Source organism: Mesoplodon densirostris, chromosome 17 (genome assembly GCF_025265405.1).
Source record: "Mesoplodon densirostris isolate mMesDen1 chromosome 17, mMesDen1 primary haplotype, whole genome shotgun sequence".
NCBI lineage: Eukaryota > Metazoa > Chordata > Mammalia > Artiodactyla > Ziphiidae > Mesoplodon > Mesoplodon densirostris.
This window is the reverse complement of record NC_082677.1, coordinates 50,950,868-50,976,975: the sequence shown is the minus strand read 5'-3', so window position 1 is coordinate 50,976,975 and position 26,108 is coordinate 50,950,868. Positions and strand designations below refer to the sequence as shown.

General features: G+C 40.4%; 1 protein-coding gene across 1 annotated transcript; it reads left to right on the top strand.

Moving 5' to 3' along the window:
• Positions 1–25,399, top strand: EDNRB (endothelin receptor type B). Its single transcript, XM_060079973.1, has 8 exons — positions 1–301; positions 1,099–1,634; positions 16,325–16,437; positions 16,573–16,777; positions 18,164–18,313; positions 18,716–18,849; positions 19,918–20,026; positions 22,878–25,399. Exons 2-8 carry the CDS (start codon positions 1,149–1,151, stop codon positions 23,010–23,012), a joined length of 1,332 nt encoding a protein of 443 aa, XP_059935956.1. The 5' UTR covers positions 1–301; positions 1,099–1,148; the 3' UTR covers positions 23,013–25,399.
• The last annotated feature ends 709 nt before the right edge of the window (positions 25,400–26,108 follow it).

Sequence of the window (26,108 nt, the reverse complement as noted above, 5' to 3'; positions counted from 1 at the left end):
GCGTCGCTCCAGGGGAAAGGTTGCCGCGCGGTCGCAAGAGGCGGGAGGAGTCTGGCGGTGATTGATGGGGAAGGGACGAATGAATAAAGGTACTTGTCTAGGGACAGCAAGGATCCCGAGCAAGCTGCGGAGGCTACACGGTCAGGCATTCCCTCAGCGTTTCGTCAGAGCCAGATCCGCCCGCAGCTGAAGGGAGGCGCGCTCTGCTCCAGGGCAGCCTGGAACCCAGCTGCGAGCCAAGTGCGTCCCGGGAAGGAGGTCCCCGCTGGTCCCTCTGCGCCTGGCGCGTCCGGTCCGCGAGGTAAAAGTTCTGGCTTGGTGTTAAATTAAAATCAGAGATTGAACCTTATCCTGGGGCTTCAGCTTGGATTACTTGTTTGGGGATTTTTTTTTTTTTTAATGTATGGATACAGCGAATTACAATGGGGTTGGAGCGAAGGAGAGCGCGTGAGTGTTTGAAGCCACTTGGAGGGCACAGAAGCTTCCGCGTTAATGCAGATACTCTCCCAATCAGAACTGAGATGTCCCAGAGATTTTCCGAGTCAGCCGGCACACTCGTGGGGGGTCCGGGGGAGCCCGAGCGCAGGCAGCCGGGAAGTAGCTGCTTTCACCCGCGGGGAGGAAGGAGTCTTGGCGTCCAGACACAGGGTATCCGGGTTCCTGAGAAGTCCAATGCAGAGACTGGCACAACCCTTGGCCTCTAGGTGCCTTGATTTCCCCCGTCCCCACGCGCCCTTAGCCAGAAAGAACACACACGTCTCCCTCTGGGCACAACAGGAGCTCAGAGCTTTGCTCTAGACACCCATCCTTTCCTCCCTGTCACACCCCTTCCAGAATACCCCACCCCACTGCGAGTCATTTACCCCTCGGGAAACGCAGGGGAGAAAAACCAGCGAAAGCTGGCTCTGGAAGGGCAGGAGACGGGCTCGGGCGGCTCACACGCGCCAGAGTCCCCCGCCTACCACTGGCGCGCAAACTTGAGTTACTTTTGCGCGCGGATGGTGCGGGCGCGGCTGCGCTCTGCGCTAGCCGCTGGCAGGGGCGTGGCTGGGGTAGCTGACCCGGGTGTCCCGTCTTCCTTCCCTTGCTGATCTCCAGACTGAAAGCTGAAGAGTGGCCACCCGACTCCCCCTGGAGCAGGCAGCAGCATGCAGCCGCTGCCCAGCCTGTGCGGACGCGCCCTGCTGGCGCTGATCCTTGCCTGCGGCGTGGTGGGGGTCCAGGCTGAAGAGAGGGGATTCCCGCCGGCCGGGGCCACTCCACCACTTCTGGGGGCCGGAGAGATCATGGCGCCCCCAACTAAGACCTCCTGGCCCCGGGGGTCCAACGCCAGCGTGCAGCGGTCGTCCGCATCTCCGCAGATGCCGAAAGGAGGGAGACTGGCGGGAACCCCACCGCGCACCCTCCCCCCGCCCCCGTGCGAAAGACCCATCGAAATCAAGGAGACTTTCAAGTACATCAACACGGTGGTGTCCTGCCTAGTGTTCGTGCTGGGCATCATCGGAAACTCCACATTGCTGAGAATCATTTACAAGAACAAGTGCATGCGAAACGGCCCTAATATCTTGATAGCCAGCCTGGCCCTGGGAGACCTGCTGCACATCGCCATTGATATCCCCATCAATGTCTACAAGGTAAAGGGTGCCTGCTAATACCGCGATGGGAGGGCATACCGTTAGGAAGGGGGAGATGCCGGAGCCTTTGCAGGAAGCTTAGTCACGAAGATCCGGCCCTTCCTAGAAGTCAGTAATCACTGGAACCAAATAGCCTTCTGGTTTCAGTAGCCCGCTGCTAAGCCTGGAAAAAGCATAGTCCCCAGAGGCGCAGCATAAACATAACTTGAAACTTGTTAGAAATGACATCTTATAGCCTCACCTCAAACCTACTCATCCAGAAACTCTGGGTGAAGCACAGTAGTTTGTATTTTAACAAGCCCTGCACGTAAGGTTTGAGAACCACTGGTCCTGAAGGACCTTGTCCCTAAATCCAGCTCACAAGGTACATTCTCTCTATTCAGAAATGGATGGTTCATGGACTGGCAGGATTGTTATCACCTGAGAACTTGTTAGAACTGCAAGCCCAACCCAGGCTTATTAAATCAGAATCTGCATCTTAGAATACCTAGGTGATTCAAATGCGTACTAACCTTGGGAAGCATTTTCTTAAAGGACCCTAACAGTAGAGGGGCTCGAATAGGTTTTTAGGAGACAAATGGCCTAAAAGAAAGACACCCAGACAGGACAGTAAGAAAACACAGTTCACCTGCTGTGAATGACCATACTGTACCTACCCTTTACTGAATGCCTACGATGGGCCAGGCGCTGGGATAGATGTGTTACTTTCTTTTACTCCTTCTGACAACCCATGCATAGACATTACTCCATTTAACAGATGATAGGATGTTCAAGGTCTCACAGTGAGTAAGTGATGGAGGTGAGGAGAATCAGGCTCCATCTGTCAGGTTCCAAAGCACAAACTGCACCCCATCAATGACTTTGTGGACAAGACCGAGGACACTGAACATAAAGTCTCTAACAGTTTCAGTAGCTAACAGCATTATGTGATTACTGCAGGCATCAGAGGGAACGGGCTTGAAGAGCTAAGGCAGGACGCAAACCCCTATGCTCTTTGACTCCCGCTTTGAAACTCTGGACACTTCCCAACATCTCTGGGCCTCAGCGTCCTCAACTCTACAATAAAGTTTCTAGTGCCCACTGACTGGGGTTTTGTGGTGTTAAGAAAAGTAGCCTGAGTGAAAGAGCTGGAAAATTTTAAAGGGCGATGCAAATTTGTAAAACTCTGCTTGCCCATCGTAACCAGCAATAGGAAGTCACGCATAAAAACAGAACCAAAAGTGTAAGGGACTGGGAATGTACTTTGGGGATTTGCCTAAATCTAGTCCTGGGCTCAGTACAAGGGAAAGAAAAGGCATGTTGGTTTAGGAAAGGACTGTGGGAGATACTTTGATCTTTGTGGCAGGAGAAGTCACCAGATGGCATGCCTTTAAATTGCCTTTTATGAATCTCTGGAAATCCTAATCCAACAAGGCATACATTAAGGAATTCTAGAGATTTCTGAGGTTTAGAGACAGGATTTGGATTAGGATCCAGGTCCTAGAAGGCAACACTCCCAGAAATGAGGGATTAATAGATGAAATCCTAAATTCCTGCATGGCTACCAGCTCTTGTGAACTCTGAGGGTTTCCTGGGAGAAGCACAGGGTGAAATGGGTCCCTTAAATTCAGTCACAGCTCCATTAGGGCCAGAAGGAACCCATTTTAGGAGTCCTACAGACTAAGTCTTACCATTCCAATGTGGCAGGAGAATTTCAATTCAATTCCTCAAAACTGACTTGAGAAATTTTAGAGTACAAGGTGTTGTGAGAAATTTTAAATAAGTGATAAGATGCTTCTGAAAAGGGAGATTACATCTAGTTTTGCTAGGCTTGCACAGAGTTTTGTGAAAGATTGTTTAGGAAGGTCCCAGGGAACCCCACATGGTCAGCCCATTTAGAAACCCTCCTAAGTCAGCCAGCAGATGAAGTGCTGTATGGAAGGTTGGATTGAGGGCATTTTGTCTCCAGATCAGGTGTAAATCAGCTCTTCCAGGACCATCTTACTTTCTCTGTCTGGCTAAATTATTACATTCGATAAGCCAGAGAATATCCTACGCCCAAAGGACACACAGCTTTTCCTTTCCTTTCAAATTCATTTATGATTTCCCTAGGAAGTTACAACGTTTTCCCTGAAACCATTCAGTCTGTTAAAGCTGTGTTTCTATTTCTGAAATAAACAAACTGAGTCATTACAAATCTGACCATGTAATCATCCTTTTTGGTCATGAACAAATCCACCACATAGAATTAGGTCCCATCACTAGGTTTGCCATCAGTGAATCCTACATAGTGGCTTTTGGCTTATTTTTATATTGTGCATAAATATGTGTCACTTGAGATATAATATAACAATAATGGCTACCATTTATTATGTACTCAGTACTTGGTTTAGTTCATTCAATCACTGCAACAAACCCTATGGAAGAAGTATTGTTATCACCCCTGTTTTATGGGGAAACTACATTTTGGAGAGGTAAAGAAGTAAATTGCTCGATGTCACACCACTTGAAGGTCGATGTCACACCACTAGAAAGTGATGAAACTAGGGCTTGAACCCAGGCCTTCTGGCCCTAGAACCCGTGGTCCTCCTGGCCCCCTGCACAGCATGAGCTGAGCATAGATTGCCCTTATCCAACCTGGAGTATTGTTAGGACCTCATTTGAGTGCAGTGCTGCAATTATGGGACACACTACTACATAGTAGGATACTTGGTAAGCATTTTCAGTTTTAATTTGAGTCATCTGAAGATTTCTATCTCCTGAAATCCCCTTCAGATGATCTGTAATGAATATATAATATTGATAATATCACTGTTTGTTATTCTAAAGGCTTTATTTACAAAAACACCTAATCTAGGGCTAGTTAAAAGCCATTTTCCCTTAAATAATTATGACACCATATCAGTTAAAAAAATGCATTTATAATTTCAGAGTAGTCAAGTATTATACTTCATACAAAGCAATTGAAGTGAATTATGAGTGCCATTTAAATTTATCCTAAAGTGGGGGACTTGAATCTCTAAACTAGCGATTTCTAATTTTGTTTTTGTGGGATGTTATTATTCTCTTGAGAATCCAGTTAATTATCCATCTTATATGTTATATATAATTAATATATAAATAGATAATTTATATATACATCATAATTAATAGATACTATAATGTACATTCACAATTTCTGAGGGTTCATAGAATCCCGCAGCTCCTCTGTTGGTTTACCCACAGGCCCAGAAACATCAACGTGAATCTATTACATTAATCTGGACTTCAGTAAATCTAGAGTTCAGTAAAGTTGACAAACCACAAAATGTCATAGATCTGGCTGGAAGCCATGTTCCTTGATGCGGCTGTAGAATGGGATGGGACTTCACAGGAAGAGGCTGCTGTGAGGGCTGAGAAACCCCAGGGAATGTGTCTACTCTGCTTTGACTCCCTCAGGGAACTGTTTCTCTGGAAACTTCTAGACAGTCTTTTCACCAGGGCTCCTGTGTCAAGGAGGCAATCCTGATAGATCGATGTTGTGGGAGACAGCAAATCGAAGCTCTAAAAGAGCTTCAGATAATCATGAGAACCTGCTGGAAATAAAAGCCTCGTTTCTCCTTCTCAGCAGCGCACACTAGGGCTGTCACTGCATGACATAAGAGCATCCAGATGAAAAATGAAAAAGCAAGCGTCCAAAGAGGATGTTTAAAAATATACATGTATACATATGCATATATAAATATATTAAATGTTATAAAGAATGTATAGATGCATAAGTACACAGGTGAATATCATTGGTCGCAGTGCCTGGCACAAAGTAAGCCAGTAATAAATGTCATTAGAATGTGTGTGAGTGTGTGTGTGTGAATAAGAATGGAAACTTGGAGGATTTTTTTTCCAGCTTTTACCATTATAAACATGACTACAAATAACATCTTTGTCCATATGGCTTTGCACACGTATGACTATATCTGAAGGGTAAATTTCTAGAATTAGAATGATTGAATCAAAGGATATGTGCATTTGTAATTTTGATAGGTATTGCCATACTGTAGCCCAAAATTATTGTTGTACTCTTAGTTTGAATCACTATTTTATGTAACATCTCCATATACATATATATGTATCAATGTCTATCTTTAATACACATGGGTCACTATGCCAGTATTTACATGGTCCATGTATGTACCTGACCCCCAAACCAGTGTTTAAGCATCTGATGTGAGGATGAATATCTCCTTATTCACAAGCTACTTATTGTGCCATTCCTGTGTAGACTAAAATGAATGGAATAATCTAGACATTTGTTGCCTATAGGAGCCTAGAGTAAGTTGGAGTAGCACCAATGTCAAAGCTGTATAGGAAGAGCTGGGTACACTTGTAGATGCTGTGAATTTTTTTATGTTGTTGTTGGTGGTTGGTTGGTTAGTTGGTATGGCTTGGTTTAGTTTAGCAGTGATTTTTAACAAGCCTTGATTGCAGGTTGAAGTTAAAATTTCTTTAACTTCTCTTAACATCTTAAGAAGTTAAAAATACTTGAGCAAACAATGAGTTTTTAAATTATAACAAGTCACTCTCTTTGTACTATATTTGCATGGAATAACTGACTCAATAGATATATAGTTAACATAAATATAATGTAATATAAATATAATAAATAACATAAATATAGCTTCCTTTATGTGTAAGCAAATTGAGTTTGAAAACAAATCTCCTTGGAAACTGATGACAGATATCTACATGGGCAAACTTTGATAAGGATCCAAGTATAATCAGATGTCTAGTGGTGATGGAGAGCTTTCTAAAAATTGAGCTGGTGACCCGCTGGAGTGCCTCTAGATGGTTTTCTTGTTAAGACTTCGTAGGCTACTATTAGCGTCAAAGAGGCTGCCTTCATAGCTCTGAGAAGCAAAACTACTGACCTTTAATGTTTAACTACTTAAGGTGGGGTATGTGTAACATTAAAACGCTGGTATGTCAAAATGGGAATTGCTTCACTGAACCCTCAAGTGAGTTTGGAGCGAAGTGACCTTGTCACGTAGTCAGACATTCCTGCTTGTAACACAATCAAAGCTGTCTTTCTGAACAAAATCACCTTTCTCACTATCCAGACTTAGACTACTTCTAGTACTTAACAAGTCTGCATATAATTAACTAATTTCATAGTTAGAAGTAAAAGTGAATGAAGGACCAGCAAATTTAACTTTCGAAGTTATACTTTTCTGATTAGTAAATGCAGTTTATGCATATAGAGCAATAGAAGAAGTAAAGGTATCATTGGGTAGGGGAGTCTAATTTTGCCCAAGATAATAACACTGTGCATATTTCCAGTTAAGTAACTGAGATTTTTGTGATGTCTAGAGACATCTTATTAGCAGAAGCATTTTGTACCCAAAACAGAACTTAGACACCTTTGAGGTTCATTTATTTAAAGCAACAAAGTTTTTAAGGCATGTTAATTAAGCACATTTGAAGTATTAACATTTTAAAAGTGTTAATAAAGAGTAAGGCTATTAGCTTTGAATGACCTTGAGTCAATTAATAAATAAAGCTAACCCCCCAACACCCACATAGCATAGTGCCTGCAACAATCAATTCCAGGCAAATGCTTGTCGACAAAAGATGTTATACTCATATTTTTATAACTGTCCAAAAAAAGGGAGGGAAATTTTGTTCTTTTTTCTATATGTATGAGGATATTGGCCATAACAGAATAATAGGTCAATAGCAGATGTCAAATAGCCCAGAAACTCAAGACTTCCTATTTCTGATTCACTGCTTCACATGTTGGCTGTGGATGCCTGTGACAAAATGGTGGGCAAACTCTTGGCCTTGAGCAATGAAATGTTCCCCAGGTTAACTCTAGGGTGCTTCCTGTGTTTGCCTTTGATCTGCCACTCAGTCACTCCATAAATCCAAGGCTCTTAAAATGTCAAGGCAATGTTTCTTTCAATGTGGTAAGGCTTATCTATCAAAGGCTTTACATTTTTTTCTTTGCTCATTTTAAATGAATCGTTCAAGATCGAAGGCATTTCCATAGTTGTACAAGAGGATGACACAGCCAAGACCATGTTGTTTCAAGGCCAGGGAGCCAGGGTCTTCATTTTCCAAAGAAAACCATATAAGGTATGGCTAATATGCTATAGTTGATGATTTTTACAGAAACATGCCAAATGCTAATCAATGATTAAGTGCTCTCAGGGGTGTTGACAGATAAAGCCTGAGCTGAAATAAGATTCTAGAGGTAATTTATGATGTGAAACATTCTCTTTCAGGACTTTGCAAAGTTAAGAAGAGGATGGTTATGTTTGGGAGATAGCTGAGCATGGTGTATGGATGTACCTTAGCCGGCAACTTCTCTAATTTCAGACTTTTTTCCTTTCCGGTGCTTTTACTTTAGAGACTTATTATTTCTCTTTCCCTATAGATCCTCTGGTGAAAATGTAAAGGAACAAGAAAACGGCCAAACTGGGATGGTAGAAGAGAGAGAAAGAGGACTGTTCTTGAGTCAGAAGTGTATTAGCAAAGTTGACAGAAGCATTTATCAAGCAGTGTTCTGTCGCTGAGTCTCCCAGCCATATTCACACCTCCTAACTCGCGTCCCCTCTCTATTTCTCTCCTCCTTAGCTTCATCATGGTTTCCAGAAAGGAGGAAGCCTATTCTCTGGACGTTTACTTTGTACATATCTTCTTCCCCCTCACACAGTGTTTTCAAATTATATTAATGGGCTTTTGAATTCCGTGGTAATCAAACGCTTTCTCACCATAGCTTATCCCATAAGCCATTCTCTGGATAGAATTAGGTTTAAGTAAGACATGAAAATACTTAATAAGATTTGTTGAATTCTTTAAGTTTGAGAGTCACTTTCTGAGCCATGAGGCCATCAGGTTATAATTCTTTAGTTTCTTCAGGTGTCACAGTGATCTTAGAAGATCCAGCTCAGCTAAGTGAATCTGACCATAAAGCTAGGTTTGTGAATAGCATGTCTTAATGCTCTTAGTTGAATCTTTTCAAAATATGTGACATGTCAATGAAAGGTTTTAAGCCAAACTGTGGATAAGTTTTTAAGTTCAGGTAATAGGAGAGTAGCAATCCATTTATTTATTGGCCTGTTACAGACTTGGAAATAAATTTCACTGTAACAAAAGGATATATATTTAAGGTGAACTTAAGTTTCTCTAAGACATATTTATTTTTTATCTTTTTTCTATCTCTTTGCTTCTCTTAAAGATTTTGTTTCCAGAAACTTAATTCATTTTAATGGAGTCATTCTTCTATTTCAGCAAGTGATAGGAATCTTTCCAGAGCAGTGGAAATCCCTCTCTTTGCCAGTGTGCACACAACAGATTCCTAGGACAGGGCCTCTGCCTTGCACAACTCCAGGGGGCACTGTTCATATTGTGGTATTTAAATGGTACCCCTGGGGGATAGCTGACATTATTCCTCACCCACTTATTCTAACCCACATGGCCCAATCTTTAAGTGATTAAGTGCACTTTAATGGACCCAGGATGGAACCGGTAACTGACATTCGTCCCCAAGGGCACGGGTGCAACGTATGTCAAGAAAATATTTTCTATGCACTTGACCAGCAGCTTAAATTCTCACTGTATGTTTGAATAAGAAAAAAGAAAGGGAGATCCGACATGGGAAATCCTTGAATGAGGGTGTACTATCTTATTAAGACGCCAGTTCAATTGCAGAAAAACTCTTATCTGCTACAGGAAACAGAGATAAAAGCAGAAGAATACACCCTTCCCCAAACTTGTGAAACACAACCACTCCATTATTTCCTTCTTTTGACTCTGACTGTAAAAACATTTCTATAATGCCAGTCATTTGAAAGAAATGTTCACAGTTCATCACGAGATGGAACAGACAGCAATCCAGCAAAGCAACCCTAGTTGTCATTTTTAATGTGTTGCTCACCTACCTTCTGAAATGACCGTCTCTTACAGCGTCTCTATGCTTCCTGAGTCCATCTCCACCAAATTTACAACTAAAGCACCTCACTGAATCCCATCAGATAGTGAGAAACAGTAGGTTCGTTTTTTTTAAAAGTCATTTCCCTGATAGGTTTGAGTAGGGGAGAGAGGAGAGGGGAGGAATTTTGCTTTCCACCTTTTCCGGCCTGCTTGGAAGGCAGAAGTCCAAGAGAAGAGCCAATGCCTCAATCCCAGAGGCCCTGGCTCTATGTGTCAAGACCTGATCATCTGGAAGGGAGGAGGGCATGGACTAGACAATACAAAAATCAATCAATATATAAAATGCATAGTCATCCCAATTCTCTAAAGAAATTGTTTCAAATATGAGAACTGAAAAGTTCATGACAAAAGTTTTATCACAAGGTTTTTGCCTTATGATCAAATTCATTTATTCGTCCATGAACTCATTCATTCACTGTTATTCAACAACATTTAATGAGCGGTCACTGTGTGCCAGGCACTGTGCTAGGCACTAAAAATGTTGTAGAATATTCTGAAACAAAGAAACAGTTAAAGCTCAGTGTATACTGTTAATTTTTAAAAAAATAAGAAAGAAAAATGGTATATATGGTTCATGAGGCAGTTGAACATTTGTTAGTGCAAGATGGTTAACTTTGGCATTTCCTGGCTCTACGGGGTGAGATGCCTTTGGGCATTAAGAGTGGTGTGTGTTAATAGGATTTTCTCCATTTAATTTCTCTAGAATGTAATTTTTAATTACAAAAAGAATTGAAAAACCTAAATCCCCCAGTTGGAGAGATGTTGTAAGACTCACTTAATCATACTTTTACAGAAAGGATATTTATTTTCTGTTCATGTTATTTATCCTTTTAGAAGTTTTTTAAAAATTATATAATATATATTTAATATAAAAATAATTTTTAAATATGATATAAAATAATTTTTTGGATTCTATTGACTTTTTCCTTTCTCAAACAGCTGTTTCAACATAAAGTTATGAAATCATGGCCATCCTTGTGTAGAAACCCTGTAGTCAGTATGACCAAGTCTTTTTTCAATCTAGTGTTTATTTATTTATTTGTGTTTACTTTACTCATACAAAAGAAATGTGCTAGGGAAGCAGTAGAAGCCTTAGGCGAAAGGGGCCAGCATGAGGACCGGCTATCGTTTGTCAAATGGACACCACATTGCTCCTAGGGCCAACACTAACAAAAACTCTTCCTTGGATGAGCCATCACCATGTGAAAACCAGTGTCTGTTATGGGAGTATTTTCTGACTGGCTCACATTTGATAAATGGTAGGTAATATATATTCAAACTTAGCTTTAAACAGGACCTGAAAATTTAGGGCTTCCCTGGTGGCGCAGTGGTTTAGAGTCCGCCTGCTGATGCAGGGGACACGGGTTCGTGCCCCGGTCCGGGAAGATCCCACATGCCACGGAGCAGCTGGGCCTGTGAGCCATGGCCGCTGAGCCTGCGCGTCCGGAGCCTGTGCTCCGCAACGAGAGAGGCCACAACAGTGAGAGACCCGCGTATCGCAAAAACAAAAAGTTTAATTCACGTGGCAGGGACCTAGAAACAATATGGAACTCTAACATTCTTTTTGCGATCAGAGAGATTTGATTACATGCATGATTTGTCTTCAGTATTTAGATCGTGCCCTTAAATTATCTAATTGAATGGGGAAAACTGCAAATAAGGAATAAGAATGTATTATTGATGGGTTTAAAGTTAGAGTTGCTTCCTCTTGCAATAAAGGAGAATCAATTTCCTCTACCAAGAATAAAGCTGTATTGTTGGACTTCAAATTATAGATGTTGGATGTCATTATTTTTGTCAAGAAATAGTGAAACAGTTAATTTCCAGGAATTATAAAAATCTCTAAGAACATTCTTTCACCAAATTTTAAAGATGGCATCTTGGTTGAGAGTGACTTTTTTTTTTTTTTTAAGTTCACAGCTTTTCCCCTACCCAGGGCTTTGTTTATTATTAAACAAGAGGTTGACATCTTTTGCATTTTAAATAAGCTCCAAGCCCTAAATTGCCAAGGCATTGAGGCTGGAGGCCATTCAGACAGAGATGAGCATCAGCAGTAGGCGTGGTCTCTGTCACAGGGTATCAGGCTTCTTGGTGTCCCCACAAAGCCTTCTGATCAGAGAAGCAGAGGTTGCCAAAGTCATCCTTCTGACTGACTACAAAATAATAGAAGTGGGCACTCCGTCCCCCCACCTTCTGTGGCCTCTCAGGACTGGCAGCATTCAGGTCTGAGTTGAAATGATGAAGAGTTTTTTTTCAGTCTCCTTCCCTTCAGAAGGGTGGATTAGAAAACTGTAATCTCTCAGTTGTGATTAGGTTTCTGACTATCTCTGTGTTGAACTTGAAGAGAATTGCTACAATTTTCAGTTTGTGTTTCCCTGTCCTCTGTGATAACTTGGGTCAGAGGTTGGGCTGCAGGCCTCCCACTGGTATGAAGAGCAATCATCCAATTTCTAGGCTGAGCCAAAAACAATAGTAACCTCAAAACAGGGCCTGGATTCAGTGCAGAGCTCATTTTCATTGGCCAGACTTCTCTCTCTTCAGTGACCGGACCCTCATTCATCTTGATTCATCTGATGGCTGTACCTATGTGATACTAATATTTGCATATTTGGAAATCTTTGAAGACAAGAAAACACTTGACACTATCTGAATATTTGGACAGTAGATGAATAAAATAGCAGGGGGGTTAGAAGAAAATTTTACTTTACATCTAGATACTTTACCATTGTTTGACACATAGTTATGGGTTTTAAAATACTAATATTGATTTAATTCTAAACACGTTTCATCTAAGATCAGCTTCTTCAAAACATTATAGATTCTAGAATCAGACCACGTGGGTTCAAATGTGGATCTATTACTTACTTAAGTGAGTGACCAAGGACAAGTATGTTAGTTATCTAATGCCGAGTAGTGAATTACCCCCAAACTTAGCAACTTGAAGAATAGCATTTATTGCCTGACACTCTATCTGTGGGTCAGGAATTCAGAAGCTGCTTAGCTGTTGGTTCTGGCTCAGGGTCTCTCATGAGGGTCAAGATGTTGGTGGGCCAGCAGTCATCAGAAGGTTTGCCTGAGGCTGGAGGATCTTTTCATTCACACACTTGGCAAATTAGTGCCAGCTGTTTTTAGGTGGCCTCAGGTCCTTGTCACCTGTTGGAGTCTTCATAGGGGTGCTTGAGTCTTCTCCTGACACAACAACTCCCCCAGAATGAGTGATCCAAGAGAGAGCAACGAGGAAGCCATAATGCCTTCTATGAACTAGTCTCAGATGTCACACATCATCACACCCACCACATTCTATTCACTAAAAGCAAATCATTAGGTCCAACCTGTGTTCAAGGGGAGGAAAATGAGGCTTCACCTTTTGAAGGGAGGAGTATCAAAGAATTTGTGGGCATATTTAAAATCAACACAGCAAGTTAATAAACTTCTAAGTGCCCCTAAGTTTTTTTACCTAGAAAATGGGGGTAATAGTAACACTACCTCATAGGATTGTTTTGGGAATTCAATGATATACCATGTGTAAAGGGCTTAGAGTAGTGCCTAGTCCCTTGTAAGTACCATATATGTGTTAGTTTTGCTTCCCACCCCCCACCCCAATACATATAAAGGCAATCAGAATGATTAGACAGAATATTACCTGGATAGTTTGTACCAAACTGGGTCTGGCAGGGTTCTTTTAACTGTTTGGAATCTTTTTATTATGTTTCCAAGGGTAATTGGCAAGTCTTTTAAAGCACCTTGAGTTCATAGCTGGTTCAGACTTGCAGGACCCTGGCCCTTCCCCATTTCAGCCAATGTCTCCACCATTCACATGATCAACCTACTTGAGTTTCCTGAGTCTCATATCTTATATCCAACCCATCAAAAAGTCCTGCTAGCTCTGCTTTCAATGCATATCCAGTCTATAGCCCATTCTTTTCAGCCCCAGGGCACCACAGGTTTCAGCCCACAATCTCTCATCAAAGCTTCCTTTCTTGACTCTACATTCTAGTCTACATTGAGCTTCCAGAGTGATCTTTTTATATTTTTTAATTAATTAATTTGTTTATTTGGCTGCGCAGGTCTTAGTTGCGGCACGCTGGCTTCTCTAGCTGTGGTATGCAGGCTCCAAAGCACGCGAGCTCTGTAGACGCAGCGTGCCGGTCTTAGCTGCCCCACGGCACGTGGGATCTTAGTCCCCCGACCAGGGATTGAACCTGCGTTCTCTGCATTGGAAGGCTGATTCTCTGGACCACCAGGGAAGTTCCCAGAGTGATCTTTTAAAAAACATAAATAAGATGATGCCATTTTCCATTTCCCTGTTCAAAATCTTGCAATGGATTTCCTCAAAAAAAGAACAAAAACAAAAAAAAACATTCAGACTCCTCCCTGTGCAACTACATCTCCTAGACACGTGGCCGGGACCACTCGACCCCAGCCTTGAGAGCCTTCTTGCTGTCCCTTCCTCTCACTAAGCTTCTTTTGACCTCAGGGCCTTTGCATTTGCTCTTTCTTCTGCCTAGAATGCTCTTTGCATGGCTTACATTTTTTAGTCAGGTCCCTACTGCAGGTTGCCTCTTCAGAGAGACCTTGCTGAGAAGCCTATCAAGAAAACTCCCTAAATTCCACCATAATCTTTCAATATGGTGACACTGCCTGTGTGACACCATATTAAGTATTTATGTGTTTTGTGTTTGCCTCCCTCACTAGACTGTAAGCTCCATGAGAGCAGGGAGTTTGCCTTGTTCACTGATAGGCACTCTGTACTCCGAATGGTGTATGGCACATAGTAGGTACTCAATAAATGTTCGCTGAATGAATGAATGAACAAGCAGAGTTATAAGTCAGCTCATTAATCCAGAGGTCACAAGTTAGAGGCTGGTCTGACACATAAAAATATTTTGTTAATACAATGTTATATGACAGTTTTTTTTTTTAAATATGAATTAGTTGACAATTTTTATAAATTGTGAGATTTCATATAAAAATTCCAATTTTGGGCTAAAAATCAAGATACTTTTGTATTGGGGATCTCTTGGCAAAAATCACATCACGTTTATTAGCAGCAGCTCCTTTTAGACAGGATTTACCCCAGACCCCTCTGTTCCCTATTGTTTCCTGACACCAGTGACTTTCTTACACCTGGCTTCCTCCACTCTTCTGTTGCCTGCCTGGCCTTGCAGGCTTTCAGGCCCTAGAAAAAGCGTATTTGCTGTAAGTATGCCAACATTTGTTCTACATGTTGGTGTAACTTTTCATGTCTACCTTAGAAATGAAATTGGTTCCACGTTGGAGATCCAGTCATATTAGTACTGAAACACGCATTTCAGCTTTGGGTGCCACTCTAGTTACAGAACAATCACCCAGCATGACAAACTCCACAAAGAACCTTCACTAGTGAAAGAACGGAAAGACTCAATTGTGTTTCAAAATAGTTTTCACTTTTGGAAGGTTATTTTTTAAAACATTAAAACACACACACAGACACGTAGATTTGAAATACTTTTCTTTATTTTCAAAACCTCATGAACGTTCGACCCAGATGTTTACCTAAAGTGATTCATTTACCAGGGTGGGGCACACCCAGTTGTCCTAAAAGAGAAAATCACTGAGTTTAACAATAGATGGTTGCATAGTCTGAAGTCAGATAAACGGAAATATACGTCTGGTACCAAGAACTAGGTCTTTCGCTGGCTGGATAGCCACTGCCTATATATTTTAGGGGCCTGAATATTTAAGAATCTGCTGTATGTCAGGAACTGTACTAGGCAATTGCAGAAGTTCTTTTCTGTTTGATGGGCTAGGGGTTCCAGACAGCAAAACTTAACCAAACAAACAAGTATGGTATAATATATACAATAGGAGTTGATAAGTGCTATGGATGAAACGGGAAGTGGAGTAGGATGAGGGGGATGGGGGAGGCCTGACCAGTTCCTATACCTAATAGTGTGGTCAGTGTAGGTCATGTTGAAAAGATGAGATTTGAGTAAGACCTGAAGGAGGTCAAGGAGTTAGCCAAGTGAATCTGTGGGAGAAAAGCCTTCCAGGATAAGGAAGAACGTCCATTGAAGCCCTAATGAAGGAGTGTGCCTGCTGGGTTCAAGGAGCTGTGTGCTGAGTTACAGAGCAGTCAAGTTGACTAGAGTGAAGAATAAGTACATGAACACACACACTGTTCTCCATAGGAGTCGTCTAGTCTCTCTGGCTAAGAAACATTTGTCTTTTGTTTTGTTTTGGGTTTTTTTTGGCCATGCCACATGGCATGTGAGATCTTAGTTCCCCGACCAGGGATGGAACCCTGCACTGGAAGCGTGGAGTCGTAACCACTGGACCACCAGGAAGTCCCACGTCACCTATTTTTAGTTAACCTTATTTTGATTTGGCCACCAGCTGAGTACTTGAGACTCCATAACAGTATGAGAGGCATTTTCAGCACTGCAGGCCCAATCTTGTAAGGAGAACTTAAGCAACTGGCCCCAGTTGGCCCTGCAGTGGAGGAGACCTTGACCCTAAGCTACTGTCTGTGTATAGTTAATTCTCCTGAACTGGCTGCCCTTTCATTATTCCCAATCCACTCTCTTGTTCCAGATATCAAATGCAAGTGCTTTTCAGAGGAGTAGTCTATGAGAAAAAGAATAAGAACTGGAATTTGTTATTTTAACTCTACGTGTTCATTTGTCTCCACTAAGTGATACATACAGTTCAGAGGGCGCCCTGTGAAAATCTCCCTAACAGAGCTTCATGTTTCCTCAATGCAGCTACTTGCCGAGGACTGGCCCTTTGGAGTTGAGATGTGCAAGTTGGTGCCTTTCATACAGAAGGCCTCTGTGGGAATCACTGTGCTGAGTCTATGTGCTCTAAGTATTGACAGGTAAGAGCATATATCTAAGCCAGGTATATCCTGACCGCTATCCTAGCGATTGCTATGTTACTTAGAAAATAAACTGTGTAATTCAATAAAACTAGGCTCTGCCAGCTTGGCAAACGATTATGTTTTATTCTTCAGATATCGAGCTGTTGCTTCTTGGAGTCGAATTAAAGGAATCGGGGTTCCAAAATGGACAGCAGTAGAAATTGTTTTAATTTGGGTGGTCTCCGTGGTCCTGGCTGTCCCTGAAGCCGTGGGTTTTGACATGATTACCACTGACTACAAAGGAAGTTATCTGAGAATCTGTTTGCTCCATCCCACTCAGAAAACAGCCTTCATGCAGGTAAATTTTACTCTTTTGTCCCCCTTTCTTTTGTTGCCTTATAAATATTTAGCTATTTTTTCCCTGATCTCCTCTTCTTGGGAAGCTACTGATTTATTACTCTCCTTGGCATGAATTAAGAGTGTAGGTCCTAGGGCAGTGGGATTAATGGTGACTAATGACCCAGGCTGCAAGAAGCTGGGTCACTACTTCTCCAAGGATCCCCTGGTGCTCAGGAATACAGATAAACCAAGTTTACATGAGAGAATCGATTTGAATTTATAGCATTTCTGCTCAAATTCCCATAAGGACTGGCAGCTACTACATATTCTGTATGAAGCAGCACAGCAGTCATCAGAAGGAGTGTGTGGCTCAGGGAATGATCAAGTAGAAGTCGCCCTGGTATGGATGGATTGATTGGAATCCATGTGAATCCGTGAAGCTCGGTATGAATACCAAGCTTGTCTTCTCTCTAAAGGGAAAGCTGCCATTGCAAAGAACTTCATCTTGGCCATTTATTCAAGAGCTTTTAATCAGGAAATAGGAAAAGAATGGTAATACTGGTCATCAGAAGATAGATCCTAAGTGTAAAAGGCTCATCCCAATAGAATGGGTTAAGAGGAGTTAATGCAAAGGGGGCTGGTCCAAATGTCACCAATGATTATTTTTTATTTTACACGTAAGGCAAGCTAAAGCTTTATGAATATGTATAGATCATGGTAAACAAAAGAATAAAGAGGGGCATTAATGTGAAGTTGAGACTGCTGTTTTCTTGTTTCTTATTAGTTAAAATGGGAAAAGTACTGCACAGATTACATAAATTCTGCTCCAACACAGACATATCTGGAACAACAATTTTAAGAAGGAAAAGAAGAAAAGAGCAGAAAAAGAATAAAACAAAAGGCATGCTACAAGCAGCTTTGATTTTTAGTTGATAGGTTAGATGTATACATCCCTTAGGTAACTGATTAATATAGACCTCTTCCTACCTGCTTTTCCCATAAACAAACTTGTTAAAAAGTGAAAAACTCCCATAAACACTAGGATATCTTTACCCATTCAGATGTGGTATTTCACACAAAGAATTCCTTAGGGATAACTTGCATATGTGAAGACAAAAATATTTGAATTACCAAATATTTAAAAATTTGCCCAATTACTTACATTTTTATGTGTAATGATAGCACACTTCCTTAGAGAATTGAAATGCTTTTTAGGAAAAGTTTGTTTCATTTAATTTAATTATTTGTTCAGCAGACGTGGCCTGAAAGATTATACATAGTATTTATAAAATGGATCGACTTTAGAAGATAATTTCCCCTTGATGAGTATTTTTTAATTTAACATTTGATATGTAAGATTTTCTTACAGAGGAATATTAAGTATAACATTCTCTCTTTCCCATAGTTTTACAAGACAGCTAAAGATTGGTGGCTATTTAGTTTCTATTTCTGCTTGCCATTGGCCATCACTGCATTGTTTTATACCCTGATGACCTGTGAAATGTTGAGAAAGAAGAGTGGCATGCAAATTGCTTTGAATGATCACTTAAAGCAGGTAAGGAAGTAGAAATATTTGCTGACTCATGATTACAATCCTGATTATGAATATGAAAATTATCGTGGTGATAAGAAACTAAAATTATCATACACCACAGCATACTTCCTTTTTCTTGTGCTGGTATTTTTTAATATACAAAGAATATTTTTTATATTATCTATCTGGAGATATTCTACATAGTCTAAAAAGATGTAAAAAGAGCCATTACTTTTTAAAGATGAGTCTCTAATCATTTTCTGTCTAATTCACATTAGCTATTCAGTTTAAACCTCAGTATCCTGAACTTTTACAAATGCCACAGATTTTTTGTAAACGATATTAAATATTTCATTTGGAAAGTGAGAACACTGTGATTATAATGAGGCATCTATTCAGTGTCTGACCGTGGTTTTATTTCAGAGACGGGAAGTGGCCAAAACAGTATTTTGCCTGGTCCTTGTCTTTGCCCTGTGTTGGCTTCCTCTTCACCTCAGCAGGATTTTGAAGCTCACTCTTTATGATCGGAATGATCCCAATAGATGTGAACTATTGAGGTAAGAAAGGTAAAATAGAAATAGTTGTGTAAATAAATGCCATTCAGAAGTTTTTCCATTGATTCCTTTCATTGGCAAGAAGAGAGAGTACCATTTTTCTAATCCTTAGGGAGCAATTAAGATGGCCATTTTTTTTTACCTTTACTCCTATTTCGAAGGGAGAAGTAAAGGGACTTAGGAGAACACTGGGAATGGAGAGCCAGGGTTGTCCAAATGAGTGAGTAGCACAATTGAAAACATAAGGTCTGGGCTTCCCTGGTGGCGCAGTGGTTGGGAGTCCGCCCGCAGATGCAGGGGACACGGGGTTGTGCCCCGGTCCGGGAAGATCCCACATGCCGCGGAGCGGCTGGGCCCGTGAGCCATGGCCGCTGAGCCTGCGCGTCCGGCGCCTGTGTTCCGCAACGGGAGAGGCCGCAACAGAGGCCCGCATACCGCAGAAAAAAAAAAAAAAAGAAAACATTAGGTCTGATTCTCCTTTGCACTTTGTATATCCTTTCTTTTCATCCAGCCTCAGCGCTTCCAAAAGAGATTTCATTTTTAAAAATTATTATTAATTAATTAATTATTTTTGGCTGCGTTGGATCTTCGTTGCTGCACATGGGCTTCCTCTAGTTGCGGCGAGCAGGGGCTACTCTTTGTTGCAGTGCACGGGCTTCTCACTGCAGTGGCTTTTCTTGTTGCAGAGCACAGGCTTTAGGTGCACAGGCTCAGTAGTTGTGGCGCACGGGCTTAGCTGCTCTGCGGCATATGGGATCTTCCCGGATCAGGGCTCGAAGCCGTGTCCCCTGCCTTGACAGGCGGATTCTTAACCACTGCACCACCAGGGAAGTCCCGAGATTTCATTTTAAACGAGAGAATTGAGCATGGGTGGCGTGGGGCGATGACAGGGACAGAGAATGAGAGAGAGAGAGACAGAGACAGAGATCATAATCTGCAAAGACTAGTGATAAAGTCAAAACCATTGTAAATGGCTAATTTTTTTGTTCACAAAAACACAAAAGTCTGTAAAGAATATAGGTTCATAGCAGCATATTTTTTTACAGACATGTCTTGTATTATTTTTTGCAGCTTTTTGTTGGTATTGGACTACATTGGCATCAACATGGCCTCCCTGAATTCCTGTATTAACCCAATAGCTCTGTATTTGGTGAGCAAAAGATTCAAAAACTGCTTTAAGGTAAGAGTATTCAAAAATCAAAAGCCCTTTTTAATCTGGCATCAAATATAACCCTTCCAAACTATTAATATTTCTATCCAAAGAGATCTAGTCAATTGTTTTGCAGTTTCCCCTAGTATTACATGACAGACATTTCTTATTTATTTATTTATTTATTTAATTTTTGGCTGTGTTGGGTCTTCATTGCTGCGCACGGGCTTTCTTTAGTTGTGGCGAGTGGGGACTGCTCTTCGTTGCGGTGTGCGAGCTTCTCATTGCAGTGGCTTCTCTTGTTGCAGAGCACCGGTGCTAGGCACACGGGCTTCAGTAGTTGTGGCACGTGAGCTCAGTAGTTGTGGCTCGGGGGCCCTAGAGCACAGGCTCAGTAGTTGTGGCACACGGGCTTAGTTGCTCTGCGGCCTGTGGGATCTTCCTGGACCAGGGCTCGAAGCTGTGTCCCCTGCCTTGACAGGCGGATTCTTAACCACTGCGCCACCAGGGAAGCCCTAGACGTTTCTTTTTAAATGTGAATTTTGCTCATAAATCACTATAATTGATTTCTGCCTACAAATCCCAGTCAACCATTCCCTACTGCCTCCACCAATCAAGTTTACTCATAGAGTTACACAGAAAATGAATGAAAATTGCATGCATTGATGTCTGACAAATATCACATGATAAAATAAGAGCTACACATGATTAAAGGCACCGTTCCCATTTTTGGAAGATTTTGGACTATGCAGCACACTGTAGATTATAACTAAGTTAGTTTCTTTTTCATACAGAGGTGACAGTAACTAGTCAAACAAAGCAGTTTAATTCAGGTTTTACCTCCACTTTTCTGCCTTCATGCTATAGCAGAGAAGTGCTCCTTGATGTGGAATATGTGAAATTATTCCTCATTTGCCTGCTTGCATTTGTGTGTAACATCTATCCATCCATTCATTCACGTCTTCAACAATCTAACATAAATAAAATATTCCCTTCCCTTATGTGAGAATGATTCACTTGTTCCTGGTGTAACAGAACCCAGATTCACCTGCTCACCACTCATATGCCAATAATTCTAGAGGCAAGTGTCAGTAGAAAAGAAAGGTGCTTTAATCAGAAAAGCCAGCAGTCTGGGGAGATGGTGGACTCGTGTTCAGAGACCAACACCAAAGATTCTGCTCAGCCATGACAGTTTTTAAAGGGAAAAATGGAGGGGGAAGAATCTCAGTGAATCATCAAGGCAGGAGGTTGGGTTCTGCCTCTCCCCTGCGGACAGACTGGCTGGCTCTCTCTTCAGATGTTATCTTGCCGGAGTGGTCTGCATGCAGGATTGCTTAGGGGGGGCTAGTGTGGGTAGAGAGCTAGTCTTACTTCTTTTTATCTAGGAAGAGAATCAACAGGTTAGACAAGGCATGGTGTGCATTCAGGAGAGCATAATTCAGGAACTCATTTCAATTGCTTAGTGATCACATTTCTATAATTAGGTTCTTTCGAGGTTAGAGGGGAACAGAAATGGGCAAACAGGAAAGGGGCAAAAGAGCTGCTTTCAGTTCCCCACTGTCAAACACCATTCCATTTCTATGGGATTAGGGGCAAAGGTCTATCTTCTGTAACTTCTTCATGCTGACATGGGACGCCATATTCTCAGAGTGGAAGATGTCAACATGGGTCTGTAACATCTTTTTGCTGACAATTTTATTGTAGTTGCGTGCTTACATATACGGGCAGAACAAGCTACAATTATTTTGCTTCCCACCAAGGTACAGATTATTATGAGCAATAATGTTAGTCCCATTCTCTTCAGGCTCGTTCTTGGACTTGTGCTAGCCATAGATTCAGTACTGCTCAGGATGGTGCAGCTTATGTCAGGGTTACAGTCTGGTCATCATGGAGTTAGCTTTTTCCCTCTGGTGGCAGTTACCGTACCTGTAAAACAACTGGGGAATGTGCATCAGACACTGAGTCTGTGGCTCTATTGTCCTAATTATTAACTGCCTGGTTTTGTACTGGAGGGTGTGGTGCCTTGGTTCTGCTTGGTTCCACTGGAAGTTCATTATTGGAAAACTGAGAACTTAGCTTCCTTGTAAAATCAAAGGCAGTCTATAAAATTCTTTGCTTACTCATAAACTCATAGATTTTAGAGCTAGAAGAGAATGTCACCAGATCATGTCCCTCATTTTACAGAATAGAAAGCAATGGAACTCACATTTTCTTATACATATAAATTCTCAGAAAACAAACAGAATTAACAGGATTTTTAAAAATCCAATAAAAAATTTGGATGACTACAACTGAGACACATATACTTTATAACCTTATTGTGTAACAGTATTGAAAAGTCACATGAGATTAAACACGTGGCTGAAAAAAATGGTGATGTAATATTAAGTTTATTGACATGGGAAGATGTTTATGTCACTGTCAAGGCCATGGAGTAGTATGTATAGTCCAGTTTTATTAACATAATTATACACACACTTCCACAAACATGCACATATACAGTCATGTGTAGATATGTGTGTGGTAATATTTCCATTTGCATAGGAAAAAGTCTTGAGTTATGTATTTATCAAATATTAAAAGTATTTCTCAAGTAATCAAGGGTAAGTATCAAGAATTAAGAGTGGCTTTCTCTTTCAATTTTAATTAAAGATGAGGAAGTTTAATGATGTACATTTTTTCTTCTCTGTATTTTCTAGTTTAAAAGAATTATCATATACTACTTATGTAATTATATGTTTTTAAGGGGAAAATAAGAGGGCATGGAAAGAAATTGGCAGAATTGTGTATCATGCAAAGAAAGCCAGAATTCTGGAGAGGAGGAAGGGTTGTGATAGTGTAACTGATGTAAACTTATAACGAGTTACTTTGTTTTGTACAGTCATGCTTATGCTGCTGGTGCCAGTCATTTGAAGAAAAGCAGTCCTTGGAGGAAAAGCAGTCGTGCTTAAAGTTCAAAGCTAATGATCACGGATATGACAACTTCCGTTCCAGTAATAAATACAGCTCATCTTGAAAGAAGGAATATTCATTTTCTTTACTTTGGACAGAAATCATTAAAACAAGGAGGCATCCGCCAAACAAAACAAAACAACTGTGTGTTTGCACAGAACAATGTAAGAGTGATTATTTTCTTAACACTCAGACTTACTCATGACATTTTATGAGCTGTTTACAGCATGAGAAGAAAAGCGATGAGAATTAAGAAAGCCTCATTGTGAAAGCACTTAATCCTTTACACTCAGCACTTCAATGTGGCTCTTCAGAACTCCTGGTATATTCATACACCACTTACGTTTAAACTGAGCTCACTCAGAATTCCTATTAAAGATGTTTATGTTTTAAATTAAGGTGAATCTGATGCCAAGGAAAAATGTGTGGCTGCGAAACAGAATTTTTAAATGAAATTTAAATTACTCAATTTAAAATTTTAAAAGTCTTTTAAAGGAACTTTTCTATTAATAGTCTCACACCATTGGTTGGATTATAATTGGAGCCAACATATGAAAGCAGTTCAGCTGGTGTATTTTTTTGATGTTAGAGACATATTTAAGTGATCAGGAGGGAGTATCAGAGAGATTGAGGTTTTTGAAAATAGTCAACTTTACATTCAGATAAGATCAAATGTCACAAAGGGGCAGAGAGAGAAGGTTTGGAATGCCATCCCAAAACACTGCTTTGAAATCTCCTATTCGTGTACTCTGCAAAGAAAATACCACCTACCATTTTTTTGAGGATTATTAAAACATTCTTCTTCTTTCACTATTGTAGTTTAAATGCTATGTGTTTAGTTTTGTCATCTGTAAATACTTAGCTACAATACACAACGTGTAGATGATTAAACAAAGGGCAGGCCCCAGCGTTCATACCTTTACGATGGAGAGATGCCAGGAACCCCATAATGGACAGAATGTGAGTTGCCTGGAGCAGTGTCCACGGGGCAAAGGAGAAAGCAGCATCTTCTCTCACCCCTGCTGCAGTTAAGATGGTCTCTGGCAATGTATCATACGATAGTTAAAACACTATTTTTAAGATCATAGATATTAGAGTCAATGTAACAGTTACCTGTAAAGCTTATTACTAATTTTTATATTATTTGTGTAAATAACTAATAGAAAAGAATTCTGGATGTGGGGCTTTCCTGTCACTTACAGGCAAAGCTGCTTTTTGAGACTGTTAAGAGCCTCTTACTTTGTGCATTCTTGCCTAATTCTTTCATCTCCCCAGCAAAGTGCCTCAGGTTAACTTGGATGAGATGTGTGTGAAAGTATGTACAAGAGAAAACGGAAGACAGAGGAAATGAGATGGGGCGGGAGGAAACCCATGGGGACAGATTCCCTTTCTTAGCCTGATGTTCGTCACTGCCCGTCACATCAATGCAAAAGGTCCTGATTCTGTTCCAGCAAAACAGTGCAATGTTCTCACAGTGGCTTCAGGAACAAATTGGGCCCAAGAGCTTTAACTCTGTCTTAAAATATAACAGAGTTTCTACCCTTGTTTTTTGTTTTTTTTGTGTTTTTTTTTTTTTTTTTTTTTTTTTGGTAACCCAGGGCCACAGCCACATGTTGAGAATAAGCGAGCAATGTTGTTTTCTGCCAGCATCTAACGTGATGCTACCAAAACCCCAATAATGGGGCCAGAAGGAAAGGACAGTAATTAATTCACATGCCATGTGGAATCTATTTATAAATCCCAGGCTTATTTATTAATTTCTTCCCAATCACTTTTTCAGATGCTTGTCATCACGAAAGACATTTCAAACTTCGGATTTTAAATTAACTTTGGGTTACTACTGTTTTCAGTTTGTTAATATATTTCTTATTCCTATTTAAATTTGAGCTCATTTTATTACCATTCATTTTGTTTCTCATCTGCATCATAATGCCCTTTCCTCCTCCCTGTCAGAGTTGTGGTCTGTAATCATCTTGCCAAATTTTAAACTGCACACAAATAGCATATACATGCATTATTTATAATGAAATTGTGTTCAGTAGTTTTTCTAAAAATGTTTGATTCAAAATTTTAACATACTGACAAAGGTTGGTAAGAAACAAGCATGATTTCTTAGCATAAATAAAATCAATGTGGGAAAAGGTGCTACTGTTTAACTTTAAAACGTATTTTCTAGTATTAAGGACTGTATAATATAACAATGGACAAAAATAATGTTAACATGGATGTAAAACTTAAAAGATTTATAAGCGATTTTATACTGTTTTCTCCTTTATATTTGCTAATGTGGGTGTGTGTTAGTATTGACAGCTTACAACATATGGCCAGAGGAATACAGTTTATAACAAAGCATGGGTATGCTGTAGCTAACTTTATAAAATTGTAATATAACCATGTAAAATAATTATATATTTTGTTTCTCTGAGGTCACTTAAAGTGGCAACTACTGTAGTTGCTAATTCTATGTTATGTAAACAAAATCAATAAAAATTTAAATTGCTTTAAAAAAAGACCAGCTTGTTTTTCACTGTGCAGGCAATAACTAACACTAATTTATTATTAAGTGTTTAAAGGAAATATAAATGTTACAAATGGACATTATTTATGTTAAACACACAATTATCAAGGAAATATGAAAGCTGTTACATTAAAATGCCAAGTTTCTATTATGTTTTATTGTGGTGAGTAACCAGATATATATACATTCAGTTTTCCGAGGTTGATTATCTGATTGATTGTTTCCAATGGCACCTTGTGTCTTTCCATCTCTGGTTTCCTGCCTTTGGATCATTTCATTGTTTAATCATTATTGTACCATAGGTGAAAGTTGAAAGGCTGAAATGAGATTTTGGAATCACTCATTTCAGTTCATAAGCTCCTTCTGAGAGCAAGATGGGATGAAATTAATAAGATGAGAGGTTCCTACTTGACAGGAGATAGAAATGATAACAAAACTTAATACAAGGCAAAAGGAAGTGACCACTAAATAACTGTGTACTGACTGCTCTTGAGGTTCACGGGTCTGTATCTCTTAGCACATAATCCCTTTCTTTCCCTGGCAAAAATCATCTAGAATTAACATTTGCTCTTTTCCCATATCATTATCTTAAACTCAGCCTAGTGTTTCAGAGCTTTCTATGAGTCATCCCTCACCTTTGTT

Bases quoted from the DNA above. Each gene is read 5' to 3' on its own strand.
- EDNRB (XM_060079973.1), top strand. From the start codon at position 1,149: ATGCAGCCGCTGCCCAGCCTGTGCGGACGCGCCCTGCTGGCGCTGATC. The intron at 16,438-16,572 runs GTAAGAGCATAT...TTTATTCTTCAG, and splicing joins TGTGCTCTAAGTATTGACAG to ATATCGAGCTGTTGCTTCTT. The intron at 16,778-18,163 runs GTAAATTTTACT...TCTTTCCCATAG, and splicing joins AGAAAACAGCCTTCATGCAG to TTTTACAAGACAGCTAAAGA.